The 15,063-nt window shown below is 55.3% G+C and overlaps 1 protein-coding gene across 3 annotated transcripts in view; it reads left to right on the top strand.

The window, feature by feature from the left end:
- The window catches only part of LIG1 (DNA ligase 1), a 51,328-nt gene that overhangs the window by 20,481 nt on the left and 15,784 nt on the right, over window positions 1–15,063 (top strand). For all 3 annotated transcript variants that reach the window (XM_050772390.1, XM_050772389.1, XM_050772388.1), the window contains 10 exons: window positions 1,808–1,888; window positions 2,172–2,228; window positions 5,459–5,631; window positions 7,930–8,096; window positions 8,524–8,600; window positions 9,478–9,569; window positions 9,818–9,917; window positions 11,527–11,612; window positions 12,501–12,616; window positions 14,747–14,842. In XM_050772390.1, coding sequence (XP_050628347.1) covers window positions 1,808–1,888; window positions 2,172–2,228; window positions 5,459–5,631; window positions 7,930–8,096; window positions 8,524–8,600; window positions 9,478–9,569; window positions 9,818–9,917; window positions 11,527–11,612; window positions 12,501–12,616; window positions 14,747–14,842 — 1,045 coding nt within the window. The remainder of the gene's footprint in view (window positions 1–1,807; window positions 1,889–2,171; window positions 2,229–5,458; window positions 5,632–7,929; window positions 8,097–8,523; window positions 8,601–9,477; window positions 9,570–9,817; window positions 9,918–11,526; window positions 11,613–12,500; window positions 12,617–14,746; window positions 14,843–15,063) is intronic.

Genomic DNA, 15,063 nt, shown 5'->3' with positions numbered 1-15,063 from the left:
GACCCCCACCTCTCTCTCTGGCCTCGCTTCCTACTTCTCTGTTCCTCTGGCTCTGAACTCACCAGATTTTTAATTTTTGAGACGGAGTCTTGCTCTGTTGCCTAGGCTACAGTGCAGTGGTGCCATCTCAGGTCACTACAACCTCCACCTCCCAGGTTCAAGCGATTCTCCTGCTTTAGCCTCCCAAGTAGCTGGGATTACAGGTACACGCCACCACACCCAGCTAATTTTTGTATTTTTAGTAGAGACATGGTTTCACCATGTTGGTCAGGCTAGTCTTGAACTCCTAGCCTCAGGTGGTCCATCCACCTCGGCCTCGCAAAGTACTGGGATTACAGGCGGGAGCCACTACACCTGGCCTGAACTCACCAGATTTAGTGTATGTGCTGGAAGCCAGTAGGCGCATCTCCTCTGCCTTAAAATTCCCTGAACACCCCTTCTGTGCCAGCCGTGGGCGGCCCATGGGGATGAACCATAGAGAGCTGGCCGCCCCGCCCTGGCCCTGGTGATGTGCATAGTGTGCTGGGGCTGTGGGACCCTGAGTAGGTTGTTAAACAATTCGTTGCTTCACTGTAATTTTGTTAATTATTTGAGGAGATGTCTGGGCTGATTCCCATGACACCTAATACGCACGCAGGAGGCCACACTGAAGACTGATTGGATGCACGGGTGGATACATATCCTATAGTGATGATGTCACCCCCCTGCCATGCTTGAAACCCATCTGCTATTCCCCCCAGCACAGAGGATAAATGCTGGGCTTCCCAGTGCCCTCATGAGCCAGCCCTGTCCACCTTAGATTGCAGCCTCCTGGCATCTGCAGCCTCCTCCTGCTCCCTCCGCACACCGTGTCCCCATGTCCTGTCATTCCTCCCTGCTTTTTTTTTTTTGAGACGGAGTCTCACTCTGTTGCCCAGGCTGGAGTGCAGTGGCGCCATCTCAGCTCACTGCAACCTCTACTTCCTGAGTTAAAGTGGTTCTTCTGCCTCTGCCTCCCAAGTAGCTGGAATTACAGGTGCCTGCCACCAAGCCTGGCTAATTTTTGTATTTTTTAGTAGAGACCAGGTTTCACCATGTTGTCCAGGCTGGTCCCAAACTCCTGATCTCAGGTGATCCGGCCGCCTCAGCCTCCCAAAGTGCTGGGATTACAGGCGTGAGTCACCGCACCCAGCCTCCGCCCTGCTTCTGAACATGCTTGCCCCCGGCCTAGAACACTGTCCCCAACCCACCCTGCCCAGCAGGCTTCCCTCAGGACCCAGCTCCCATTGTACCTGCACGTCTGATTGTTAATCAACGTGGTATTAGCACGGCACCTGGCACTTTGCGATACCCAGGACTGTACGCGCCTTCCTCTGTCCTACCCCAGCCATGCAATCCCTTTTCTGTTTCTCAAGCTTGTCTGCACCTCGGGGCCTTTGCACTCGCTCTTCTCGCTGCCTGGAATGCTCTTCCCCTGCTGCCCATTGTGCCAACCCCTCCCCTCATTCTGCCCAGATGCCTCCGGCGTTCCCTGACCGCCCTGTGAAGCAGCACCTCTCATTTCTTCCTCTCCCTCTACTCAGCTTTCTTTTGTTTTCTGAAAGATTTTTTTTAACACCTAAAACTAATGATGTGTTTGTACAGGGGTTTTTTTGGCCCGCTTTCCTCTGACTCTCCTGCTGGAATGTGAGCTCCAGGTTAGCAAACTTTGTTTCATCCAGCTCTGCACTGTGTGCCTTGAACAGAGCCTGGCACATCACAGTTGGAGGAATGACTTCGCTTTGACCCAGGGCTCTATTGCAATTCAACCTCCCTTTTGCCTCCATAGACCCCTGGACCCATCCGGTTACAATCCTGCCAAGAACAACTACCATCCCGTGGAAGACGCCTGCTGGAAACCGGGCCAGAAGTGAGGTTTCTCCCTTTTCACACTGTCCCCCTGCAGTCCCTGTTGCCGCCGGAGGCTCTCTAAGCAGAGCCTTGGTTGGGAGAAATGGTCAAGTCTCTCCCTCCTGTGTTTTGGCGACAATCAGCAGCATTGAAAGGGACAGAGAGACAGCCCTGGGCAGTGAGCTCATGCATTTGGGTATTGGCAAGGGTTTCCCAGGGAGGCGTGAGGAAGCAAGGGTGCAGACGGGCAGCGTGGTATAGCCGGCACCACTGTCGTTCTTGCGGCTCTGTTCCTTCCCCAGGGTCCCTTACCTGGCCGTGGCCCGGACGTTTGAGAAGATCGAGGAGGTGTCTGCCCGGTAACTAATCAGGCCTGCCTGGGCGGGGGCGGGGACGCTTCTGGCTCTGTCCTCTGCACAGCGGTCCATGCTGCCTTGTTCCGCCAAATCCTTTCAACTTGGCCTCCGACCCCATTCGGGCATGTGATCGTGGATGTCAGACATGGTCACAAAAGCAGGTCCTCTTGACTTTCTGCCTCGTTCTCATGGGTCAGAGCAAGACACAAGGGTGAGCCCAGATGTGCGGCTCATTCTGCTTCCTGCCTTCACTGTCAACCCCACTTCCATATGTGTCCATGTTGGTTAAGTGATTCGAGCCTGTTGTGACTGCGCTGTAGTGTCCCTTCTTTCTCACATTGCATATGTTACCAGCACTTTTTTTTTTTTTTTTTTGAGACGGAGTCTCACTCTGTCACCCAGGCTGGAGTGCAGTGGCCGGATCTCGGCTCACTGCAAGCTCTGCCTCCCGGGTTTACGCCATTCTCCTGCCTCAGCCTCCTGAGTAGCTGGGACTACAGGCGCCCGCCACCTCACCTGGCTAGTTTTTTTGTATTTTTTAGTAGAGATGGGGTTTCCCCATGTTAGCCAGGATGGTCTCGATCTCCTGACCTCGTGATCCGCCCATCTCGGCCTCCCAAAGTGCTGGGATTACAGGCTTGAGCCACCACGCCCGGCCCAGCACTTTTTTTTTTGAGACAGAGTCTCACTCTGTCACCCAGGCTAGAGTGCAGTGGCGCGATCTCAGCTCACTGCAAGCTCCGCCTCCCGGGTTCACACCATTCTCCTGCCTCAGCCTTCCGAGTAGCTGGAACTACAGGCGCCCGCCACCATGCCCAGCTAATTTTTTTGTGTGTGTTTTAGTAGGGTTTCACAGAGTTAGCCAGGATGGTCTCGATCTCCTGACCTCGTGATCTGCCTGCCTCGGCCTCCCAAAGTGCTGGGATTACAGGCGTGAGCCACCACGCCCGGCCCTAATTTTGTATTTTTAATAGAGACAGGATCTCACTATGTTGGCCAGGCTGGTCTCGAACTCCTGACCTCAAGTAATCTGCCCGCCTCAGCCTCCCAAAATGCTGGGATTACAGGCCTAAGCCACCACATCCAGCCCTCTTCTGTATTTTGTGAGGATGCTTTTTGGATTCAGAGCCTACCTGAAAAGACCTTGTTTCCAAATCAGGTCATGTTGTGAGGCTCTGAGTAGACACGAATTTTGGGGTAGGCTGTTCCACCCACTGCACCATCCAATGGTGGCTCTTGCTTACAATTATTACTGTGGGATTTCTCTAATGTTGGTTTTTGTATTTCTTCTCTGAACCTTAAAAACCTTGGTAATGAGACTTCTGTAAGAAAAACACAGCTTCTCTTTTTAATGAGGCCCCCTAAGTTTGCCAGTAACAAACCCATTCTTTCCAGCTTTGATGTTTTAGACAGAAACACGGTTTTCTTTTTAGAGGCAGCGCAGCTTAGTGGCCGGGAGCACAGTCCTCAGGCACACGGCCTTGGTTTACATCTCAGCTTGATACTTGCTCTGTGACCTTGGGCAGGCCGTGGACTCTCTGTGCCTCCGTTTCTTCATCTGTAAGATGGAAATAATAATAGTACCTGCCTCAGAGGCGAGCTGTGAAGATTTAGTGAGTTAAAAGGTGCAAAGTGGCTGGCCGTGTTGGTTCGCGCCTGTAATCCCAGCACTTTGGGAGGCCAAGGCATGCGGATCATTTGAGGTCAGGAGTTCAAGACCAGCCTGACCAACATGTTGAAACCCCATCTCTACTAAAAATTAAACAAAAGTGAGCCGGGCGTGGTGGCGCACACTGCTAGTCCCAGCCACTCCGGAGGAGAATGACCCGAACCCACGAGGTGGAGGTTGCAGGGAGCCGAGATCGTGCCACTGCATTCCACCTTGGGCGACGGAGCGAGACTCTGCCTTAAAAAAAAGAGTGCGGAGTGCTCAAAGCCAGCACCTGAATTTAGAAAATGCTCCATAGCAGGCCAGGTGCGGTGGCTCACGCCTGTAATTTGGGAGGCCGAGGCAGCGGATCACGAGGTCAGGAGATTGAGACCATCCTGGCTAACACGGTGAAACCCTGTCTCTACTAAAAATACAAAAATTAGCCGGGTGTGGTGGCGGGCGCCTGTAGTCCCAGCTAATCAGGAGGCTGAGACAGGAGAATGGCGTGAACCCGGGAGGCGGAGCTTGCAGTGAGCCGAGATTGCGTCACTGCACTCCAGCCTGGGCGACAGAGAGAGACTCTCTCAAAAAAAAAAAAAAAAAAAAAAAAAAGAAAACACCCTGTCATTTCTCTGGGCTGATCATCACCATCTTCATCATTGTTACTGTCACACCAAGTCGCTCCCCCACTGTATCCGCCCAGTGGGTTCACCTTGCCCGCTGCCTAGACAGAGCCAATTTATCAAGACGGGGGAACTGCAGTGGAGAAAGAGTAATTCCCGCAGAACTGGCTGGGCAGGAGACCTGGGCAGGAGTTTTATTTTCACTCAGGTCAGTCTCCCTGAGCATTTGGGGAGCAGAGGTTTTAAAGAAAATTTGGCAGGTAGGGGCTTGGGAAGTGGGGAGTGCCGATTGGTCAGGTTGAAGATGGACTCACGGGGGGTCAAAGTGAGTTTTTCTTGCTGTCTTCCGTTCCTGGATGAGATGGCAAACTCGCTGAGCCAGATTACCAGTCTGAGTGGTGTCAGGCTGAGTGCAGGGTCTGCAAACTCTCTCAAGACCTGATCTTAGGTTTTACAATAGTGATGTTATCCCCAGGAGAAGGCTGAGGAGCCAGAGGCTGCGTGACCCCTAAACCTAAATTTCTGATCTTGTAGCTAATTTGTGAGTCTTGCAGAGGCAGGTCCCTAGGCAAAAAGGGGTCTTTTCCGGAAAGGGCTATTACCAATTTCATTTCAGAGTCAAACCATGAACCGAATTCCTTCCCACAGTTAGTTTTCCTATACTCAGGACTGAACAAGGACAGCTTAAAGGTTGGAAGCAAGATGGAATCGGTTAGGTGTGATTGCTTTCCACTGTCATCATTTCCTCAGTTAGGGTTTTGCAAAGGCGGTCTCACCACTTAGCAATCTGTGATTTTCCTCATGGCTCCAGGCCCCAGAGCCTGGGACTGTTCCCGAGCCCTTTCCTCTTCTCCTTTCTCCATTTCTTTCTAGTGTCCACCCCCTTAAACCCACCCCACCCCTACACCACACTTTGGCCTTGAAGAACCAGGTGGTGACACCCCCGTCCCCTCCTCCAGGCTCCGGATGGTGGAGACACTGAGCAACTTGCTGCGCTCCGTGGTGGCCCTGTCGCCTCCAGACCTCCTCCCGGTCCTCTACCTCAGCCTCAACCACCTTGGGCCACCGCAGCAGGGCCTGGAGCTTGGCGTGGGTGATGGCGTCCTTCTCAAGGCAGTGGCCCAGGCCACAGGTAAGAGGGACTGTGGTTGGAGGGACCGGAAGGATGGGAGCTCAGCCAGAGAAAATGCAGAGGTCAGGCGGATCGGAGAGAGACTCTGCAACTGGGGTGGGGTAAAGGCTGAGAGGGAGGAGAGCCTGATGGGGACAGATTTGCAGGGGTGAGGGAGAGAACATAGGGGCAGCGGTTCAGGCAAGGGAGGACCAGGCCTGTGTTGGGACAGGGGCCGTGGGGCGCACTAAAGGGGAGGGCTGGGGAAAGATGCTGGAGGCAGCGACAGCAGGATTCAGGGGCTGAGATTGAAGGTTGGGGCGTAGAGAGGTCTGAAAGGACTTCGACTGGAGGGACTGGAAGGAGTGGGAGGAAGGAACTCCGTGTGTGAGGGGCCAATGGCCTGCAGGGGCCCAGCCGCCAGCGCTGGGTGGAAAGGCTGGTGATGTGGACGACCCGCCTGGCAAAGGCCTGGAGTGCTCGGTGCTTATCATGAGGACACTGGAGAGCCATGGAAGGATTGTGAGCAGGCAAGGGGCAGCATCCAGGGAGAAGAGGAGCTGCATCCCAGCTGTAGAGGAGAGAGGAGAGGGCAGGAGTTGGGAGAGAGGGAGCACGGGAGAGATCCGGCAAACAGTGGATGTCAGGGTGAGAAGGCAGGAGGAATGCCTCCAGGATCTCCCTGGGCGAGGGGATGGATGAGGAAGCCATCAGCAGCCTGGGACCCTGGTGAGGGGCAGGCACCTGCAGGGGGCATTAATCACCCCAGCGTGGGGCAGGCGTGGGCAGCCTCTATCTGTGGGCCCCCAGGGCCATCCAGGACGTTTGGAAATGGGTCTGAGGCTCACCAGGTCTGGCTCAGAGCCCAGGGTTCGGGAGTGGTCAGCGTAGGAGGGATGACCACCCGCTGGTGAGTTCTCATCCACTTGGGGAGAGGATGTGCTGGGTGCACTGGAGCTGGCTTAGGGCCATGGAGAGCAACGTGTAGGGAAGGCGGGGGTTTCAGGCTTTCGCGAGAGGACACAGGGACTGAGAAAAGTTGACTTGGCTCAGGAAAGAGTTACAGGCTTATGGGAGCCAGAGGAGATGAGACTCAAGATTCTCTCACTCATTCACTCACGATGTGTTTCTCGAGCACTGACGTCATACCAGACCCAGCACACACGGGGTCTGTTAAGAATACTCTGAGCTGCCGGTAATGAAAACCCAACTACATTGGCTTGGACAAAGAAGGATCTGTTTTTCTCACAAAAGAAGTTGCAGATGCTGGCTTTCCTGCCCAGCGATCCATGGCGGCCGGGGCCTCTTCCGCTCTCTCATGCTTCCACCCTTGGCATGTTTGTGTTCACACTCACACTCCTCTCCCTGCCGCCTCGTGGGCCCCGTGGCTGCCCAAGTCCTGGGTTTGTTGTGAGTTGTTGACCACTTTGGAGAATCCCATCCCCTTTGACGTGTGAGTCGATACGTCACATACCGATGAACACTCACTGCTGATGTTCCCATTTATGGGAGTTTCACTTCACGTGCGAGACCCGGCCGTTTGGTGTGTCCCCTCATGTGCGGCAGCCAAGCGTCCGTGGACTGAAACGCGCGCTTGTTCATCACAGACTGCTTTCCCTTTCGTTCTTTTCTGGTTAGGGTTAGGGCATTATTTCGACATGTGTAGGCAGGTTATGTTATCTCCACATTTCATTTCAGAACAGAAAAGAGGTGACACACAGTATCTGGTGACAAGGGTGTGTTGGTTCTGATACGTTGAGAGCTGCTTGTCACACTTGTCACCGTGACTTGAGGCTCCACCTCCCCAGCTCTTACACCCAGGCGCCCACGGGACCCAGCTCTGGACAGTAAGTGGGGCCAGAGCACATCCCACGTGTGTAAGTTGGTGGCTCCAAAACAAGCCAAAGGGTCACTGGTCACTGCCAGAGATGTTCCTGACCCGCCAGAGGAAAGGGTCCCTTGGCCTTCTCTGCTCTGTCCACACTCACGTCCCTAGTGATCTTGTCCCGCCTATGGCTTTAAATCCCATCTGCTCCCTGATGACACCGGCCCAGATATCTCCCCTGAGTGTGGTCATGTTCGTTCATCCACCGCTTTCCTGGCTCCACGTGCATGTCTGCTGGCTTCCTACAGCCAGCGTAGCTGGGGGCACCATCCCCAAGCCGTTTCTACCAAGTGGGTGAGCGTTAGACACAGGGAGGTGCAGGGACTCGCCACAAGCGCACACAGCTGGAGAAAATTTATCCAGGCCGCCAGAGAAGGGAGACACGCAGCCACAGCTGTCACCCTCGACACCCCCACCCGCACTCTCCCCTGAAGGTCGGCAGCTGGAGTCCGTCCGGGCTGAGGCAGCCGAGAAGGGCGACGTGGGACTGGTGGCCGAGAACAGCCGCAGCACCCAGAGGCTCATGCTGCCACCACCTCCGCTCACTGCTTCCGGGGTCTTCAGCAAGTTCCGTGACATCGCCAGGCTCACTGGCAGTGCTGTGAGTGGCGGGCTGCTCACCCCGGACCCCAGACATTTTGGGGACCTGAGGCCATGTGTGCATCAGGAAGGCTTCTGGGTAGACCATCGGCAGGGTCACTTCAGTTCTGCTTGTGGGGGGCACGGCTTCCTCTCCTCCTTTCTGCACCCAAGCCTAGGGGGTTCTCTCCAGAGTCTAGCAGACCCAATACCATGGCTGCCACATGACAGGACTCTAAATACTTCCTGGATAAAGGGAGAGGGAGGCAAGGAGAGCTAACTCGTTCTTACTGCCCTAAGAGTGGGCGGCCATGGGAGCTGGGACATGGGGATGGGGTGAGGGAAGGAGGGCAGGTGTTCCAAAATGCGGGGCAGCAGCGCGGCTGGTGGGGTGGAGGTGTGGTCCCTGCCTTCACCAGGCACTGACGGCTCCTCCCCCGACTCTCCAGTCCACAGCCAAGAAGATAGACATCATCAAAGGCCTCTTTGTGGCCTGCCGCCACTCAGAAGCCCGGTTCATCGCCAGGTGAGTGTGTGGGCCTGTGAGGCTGCGGAGGGGGACTGCAGACGCGGAGGTGAAAGGAGGGAGGGACTGGCAGCCGGAATCATCACGAATGCCCTGACCATCCTTGGACGAGAAAAGCATGAGCAGGAGACCTGGCCCCTGAAGAGTGGGAAGGGGCACTGTTTCCTTTCGCAGGCCAGCTTCTGTCCCTTGGTAGTGCTGTCTAGAGAAGGCCCGTGGGCCCCTGTGGATGAGGTGTGCGGTGATTGATTAGTGAGGTCTGCCTCGGCCTGGGCACAGGCCCTGTAGCAGGAAGCCAGGATTTGTTTGCCATGACAGTGAGAGCAAAGCCATTGAGGGCTCACATCATGGAGTATTTCTTAGGTGCCCAGCCCTGTGCCACATGCCTTATCAGTTCCTACCAGCGACTCTGTGAGACTGGTCTTGTTACCCTCACCTCCAGTTTATAGAAGGGGAAATGGAGACACGGGGAGGCAAATTAAGCCACTTGCCTCCTGCCACTGGCTCAAAGCAAGGACCATGCTGGGGTCCTGACCATCACAGTCACCAGGGCGGGCGCCAGGCTCAGTTCTCTCCCTGACTCACCCTCCTTGAGTCTCGCCAACCCCTCAGGGCAGCTGAGATGAGAGGTGCTGGTGCACCTACTTGTGCCCCTCCCCAGTCCATGCTAGCTGGCAGGATCACTACTGCCTGCCCTCAGTTTCCTCATCTGTCACATGGGGCTGTGTGATGTCTGGGGTCCCTTTCGGGCTCTGAAGATTCTTCTGGTTTTTGAGGAGAGGGTCTATACATGTCACGGTGGGGTAGACCAGAAAAGAGAGGAGGCAAGATCGGGGAGGTGCAGACAAGCCCCCTTCCCTGGCTGCTCTCTCCCCAGGTCCCTGAGCGGACGGCTGCGCCTTGGGCTGGCAGGGCAGTCGGTGCTGGCCGCCCTCTCCCAGGCTGTGAGCCTCACGCCCCCAGGCCAAGGTGAGCTCCTGTGGCCCGTCACTGCGTCCCTCACTGGAGTTAACTCGGGCTTCCCCCCTCCTCTTCAGAGGCCTATGCCTGCCCCTTCCCCAGCGGGCCCCTGCCATCCCAGGCTCCTCTCCTCTGCGGGGGAGCGTCTTGGGCTGCGGCATCTGCATTCCTTGCCATACAGCAAACCACCCACTGTGCACCCTGGTGTAGCCAAGGACATGGGCACCTTCCAAAGCCTCTGGCGGGTCTTTTCTTAGAATTCCCACCAGCCGTGGTAGATGCTGGGAAGGGCAAGACAGCAGAGGCCAGAAAGACGTGGCTGGAGGAGCAAGGCATGATCCTGAAGCAGACATTCTGGTGAGAGCCGGGCCGTGGGCAGAGTTGCCAGAGGCTGTGGGCAGAGTGCCAGGGATGGGGTGGAGCCAGAGGAGCAGTGGGCGGGGCCAGTAAGTGATGGACAGGCGTCACTAGTGCAGTCATGGGGTGACTGAGAGCAGAGGTGGTGATCTAGACAAGACTGGTGCTTGGCACAAGGTTGATGACAAAGATCAGGAGGGTGGCAAACTGAAGGGTCAGTGACCCTAGGAGAGGTATAGAAGACGCTGACAGCGTCCGGGCACAGTGGCTCACGCCTGTAATCCCAGCACTTGGGAGCCCGAGGCAGGCAGATCTCTTGAGGTGAGGAGTTTGAGACCAGCCTGGCCAACATGGTGAAACCCAGTCTCTACTAAAAATACAAAAATTAGCCTGTAATCCCAGCTACTTGGGGGGCTGAGGCACGAGAATCATTTGAACCCGGGAGTCGGAGGCTGCCTTGAGCTGAGATCACGCCACTGCATTCCAGCCTGGGCAACAGAGTGAGACTCTGTCTTAAAAAAAAAGAAAAGAAAAACGCTGACAGCAAGGGAGGGCAGCCGGCATCATGAGGTTTCCGAGTTCCAGACAGGGCTGTGCGTGTAGAAAGGCCTCAAGGGACCCTGAGAGGAGCAGGTGACTGGTACATGGTGAAGGGTCCTGAGAGTCACGGAGAAGACATTGGGCTCCAGAGAGAGCCGTGTGGAGGGACCTAGGACAGCAGCTGACCCAGGGCTGGTGACTCCAAGATCCTGACTGCCCCAGAGAGGATGTCCGAGGCAGGAGGGCCGATGGCAGTTCCATGGATGCCCTCAGAGCACCTGCTCTGAGCCAGTCAGAGCAGACAGCGGTGAGCAAGGCCCAATAGAGCTCCCAGGCCCGGGCAGCAAGCTCAACCCAGCCTGCACGTGGGGCTCTACCGGCTGCTGACCTCAGGCCTACCCCACACCAGCTACATCAGAATCTTTGTAGGTGGAGCCTGGCCTTGAAAACCGTTACTTATTTGTCTATTTTTATTTTTTTTTTGAGATGGAGTCTCACCCTGTCATCCAGGCTGGAGTGTAGCGGCACAATCTCGGCTCACTGCAACTTCTGCCTCCAGGGTTCGAGCGATCCTCTTGCCTCAGTCTCCTGAGTAGCTGGGACTACAGGCGCGTTGCCACCATCCCCGGCTAACTTCTGTGTTTTTAGTAAAGACGGGATTTCACCATGTTGGCTAGGCTGGTCTTGAACTCCTGGGCTCAAGTGATGCACCCGCCTCGGCCTCCCAAAGTGCTGGGACTATAGGCATGAGCCACTGTGCCCGGCCAAAAACCTTTTTTTAAAAACTATATTCTTGAGTAGTCTCACGTGTAGCTCGAGTAGAGAATCGCTGGTCTCATGGTGATAGGCAGGGAACAGGGGCAGGGCCAGACTAGGGGAGACAAGGTAACAGATAGTGACACCAAGGGAGAGCACAGACACAGGGTGGCAAGAGGAGTTCGGCACGTGGTGACTGAGGCGGGCAGAGGTATCCAGGAGCCCAGGTTTCTGGGAGCAGGCCGAGCTCTCTTTCCAAACTGTGTGAGTTCTAGAAAGGCTTCCTCTATCTTGTTTTCACCCTCCACCCCAGCGAGGTGCCCGATCTGGACCGAATTATCCCCGTGCTGCTGGAGCACGGCCTGGAACGTCTCCCGGAGCACTGCAAGCTGAGCCCAGGTACAGACCCCAGGGGCGCTGAGAGCAGCCCTGCCCCCTCCTGAGTTGGCGTGAGGATGGCCATTGTAGGCGCCCCTCCCAGAACCCGCAGGGTCCTCTCCCCGACCAAAACCGAATGCTGTTCCCTGGTGCTGAAACCCACTGCTTTTCTCCTTGGAGTTTCCCCAGTTTCCCCTTCTGGAGTAGACAGGGTGTAGGCGACCCTGCTGTGATAAACAGGAGCTGGGCGTGGTGGCGTGTGCCTGTAATCCCAGCTACTCAGGAGGCTGAGGTGGGAAGATCGCTTGAGCCCAGGAGTTCAAGGCTGCAGTGAGCCGTCGTCGCGCCACTGCCCTCCAGCTGCGCGACAGAGTGAGACAATAAATAAGTAAATAAAAATGGGCCAGAAGGCAGTGGGTCAGGCAAGATAGAATCTCTTTCTCTCACACATAAATGTCCAGAGCAAGGGAGGTGGACAGGGAAGGTACAGGTGTGCAGCTGTGACCCAGGGATGACCCAGGCACCCAGGTTCCTGTGTCTTGTCCCTCTGTCCTCCAAAGATTGTCACCATAGTGTCTGTGATCAAATGTGGCTCAATTCCCTGTTCTAATTGTAGGAGGAGGGACGCAGAGGAGGGAAGGGAGGCAACCAGATTCCTTGCAAGGATGTGAGCCAGACATTGCACATGCTGTGTGGGTTCCAATCACATGGCCTTTCCCAGCTGCAAGGAAGGCTGGAGGCTGTAGTCCCAAGTGGGAGGCTAGGTCCCTTTCTAAAACGTGGGAGGCTTCGTGACTGAATAGCAAGGAAGGAGAATGGTCCTGGGGCCCGTTAGCAGTTCTCCTCGCCATGTTTCCCCTCTAATCCATTGCCTTCCCTCTCCTCTAACTCACTCTACTCCTCTCCCAGGGATTCCCCTGAAACCAATGTTGGCCCATCCCACGCGGGGTGTCAGTGAGGTCCTGAAACGCTTTGAGGAGGCAGCTTTCACCTGCGAATACAAATACGATGGGCAGAGGGCACAGGTATGGGGAGTGGGACATATCCCTTCCACAGACAGGAGAACGTCAAAGAGCAGGGGCGGGGGGTCACTGATGCCTGAGCTCCAAGCCGGCCTGCGCCACAGACTGCCCAGCTGCCTTCGCTCGTCCCTCTGGGCTTCAACATCCACCTCCATGCAGTGGATGCGGCTTTTGTTTTGTTTTGTTTTGCTTTTTAAGATAGAGTCTCACTCTGTCACTCAGGCTGGAGTGCATTGGCGTGATTTCGGCTCACTGCAACCTCCGCCTCCCGGGTTCAAGTGATTCTCCTGCCTCAGGCTTCCAAGTAGCTGGGATTACAGACGCACACCACCACGCCCCGCTAATTTTTGTATTTTTAGTAGAGATGGGGTTTCACTGTGTTAGCCAGGATGGTCTCGATCTCTTGACCTCGTGATCCACCCACCTCTGTCTCCCAAAATGCTGGGATTACAGCTGTGAGCCATCACGCCCAGTCTGTAGAGTGTGGTCTTAACTACCTCACTGGCTTATCCAAAGCGACAATCATCCAGAATCCTGACCGATGATAGTGGGAGCTCATGAAACGTGGGCTCCGCTGATGCTGCTGGTGGATGTGTTCATTTCAACAGCTGTTTTGGGAGGTGCCCACATGACCCCTTCATGCTGTGTTGTGCATTGTGTCCTGTGATCCAGGGTCTCAGGCGTCCTTGGTCCTGGGGTCTGTGAGAATGGGTTATGTCTCTTCTGTCCTGGCAGGTGTGGGGCCTTCGCTCCTGGGGATAGGTAAGCAAGCGAAGTGGGTGGATGCCACAGGGCTCGGGGCAGTTACAGGAAGTGGACCCCTGAGGAGACCAGCCCGGCCAACATGGTGAAACCCCATCTCTGCTAAAACTACAAAAATGAGCCAGTGTGGTGGTGGGCGCCTGTGATCCCAGCTACTCGGGAGGCTGAGGCAGGAGAATCGCTTGAACACGGGAGGCGGAGGTTGCAGTGAGCCGAGATCGCACCACTGCACTACAGCCTCCACAATACAGTGAGACTCCATCTTTTTTTTTTTTTTTTTTTTTTTTTTTTTTTTGAGACGGAGTCTCGCTCTGCCGCCCAGGCTGGAGTGCAGTAGCCGGATCTCAGCTCACTGCAAGCTCCGCCTCCCGGGTTCACGGAGTAGCTGGGACTACAGGCGCCCGCCACTGCGCCCGGCTAGTTTTTTGTATTTTTTAGTAGAGACGGGGTTTCACCGTGTTAGCCAGGATGGTCTCGATCTCCTGACCTCGTGATCCGCCCATCTCGGCCTCCCAAAGTGCTGGGATTACAGGCTTGAGCCACCGCGCCCGGCCGAGACTCCATCTTAAAAAAAAAAAAAGACAAGGGTGGATCCAGTAGACACAGGATCACACAGATAGATCTCCAAAATAGTGTTGAGAAGAAAGACACAAGATGATTTATGATAGTGACAATGATTTCTTGACAACTGTTCCTTGAAATAATAACATACATTCAAGATACTATATATGCAGCCCTGCTTAATGGCTGTGACCAGACTGTCTTAAAATAAAGACATAGAGGGTGGGCGCAGTCGCTCATGCCTGTAATCCCAGCACTTTGGGAGGCCAAGGTGGGCAGATCACCTGAGGTCGGAAGTTTGAGATCAGCCTGGCCAACATGGTGAAACCCCGTCTCTACTAAAAATACAAAAATTAGCCAGGCGTGGTGGTGGGCGCCTGTAATCCCAGCTCTTTGGGAGGCTGAGGCGGGAGACTCTGTTGAACCCGGGAGGTGGAGGTTGCAGTGAGCAGAGATTGCACCACTGCACTCCAGCCTGGGTGAAACTCCGCCTCAAAAAAAAAAAATCAGAATGAGATCTAGAGCATAATGACATTTAAACAAATCAGCTCCCACACGCAGCAAGGTGCACGTGCTTACATGGGGAGAGGTGTAGGGTTGGAAATGAAGAAGAAAATGATGGCAGGAGCTTCCGGAGACAGGGCTGGGAGGTGCTGTTGGTACTGAGGAGATGATTCGCTCAAGTCTCCACACCAGTTCCTCCTCCAGAGCTTCCAGAACCTTCTACCAGTGCAGGTGGGGTCAGAAGAGAAAGGTGAGGCCGCATGAGGGGACTCAGCTGATTTCCCCTCCCTTCTCCCATCGTGACAGATCCACGCCCTGGAAGGCGGGGAGGTGAAGATCTTCAGCAGGAATCAGGAAGACAACACTGGAAAGTACCCGGACATCATCAGCCGCATCCCCAAGGTGGGCGTCTGCCACGCGCTTGCACTCTGCCACGGGCTGTGGTCAGGGGTGCAAAGACCTGAGGCCAGTCTAGGCCAGTGTGGCACAGTGCGGGGTTTATTGGGAGGAGATCAGATTGCTTTTGGCTGCAAATGACGGAGCACTCAGTCCTGCGCGGTGTACGCCGATAGGATTTTTTTCTCACATCTAGAGGTGGGCACCCCAGCACTGACTTGGCTGAG

The sequence above is a fragment of the Macaca thibetana genome, chromosome 19, assembly GCF_024542745.1.
Source record: "Macaca thibetana thibetana isolate TM-01 chromosome 19, ASM2454274v1, whole genome shotgun sequence".
Lineage (NCBI taxonomy): Eukaryota > Metazoa > Chordata > Mammalia > Primates > Cercopithecidae > Macaca > Macaca thibetana.
The sequence above is the reverse complement of the archived record's forward strand: the minus strand, read 5'-3'. Positions and strand labels throughout refer to the sequence as shown.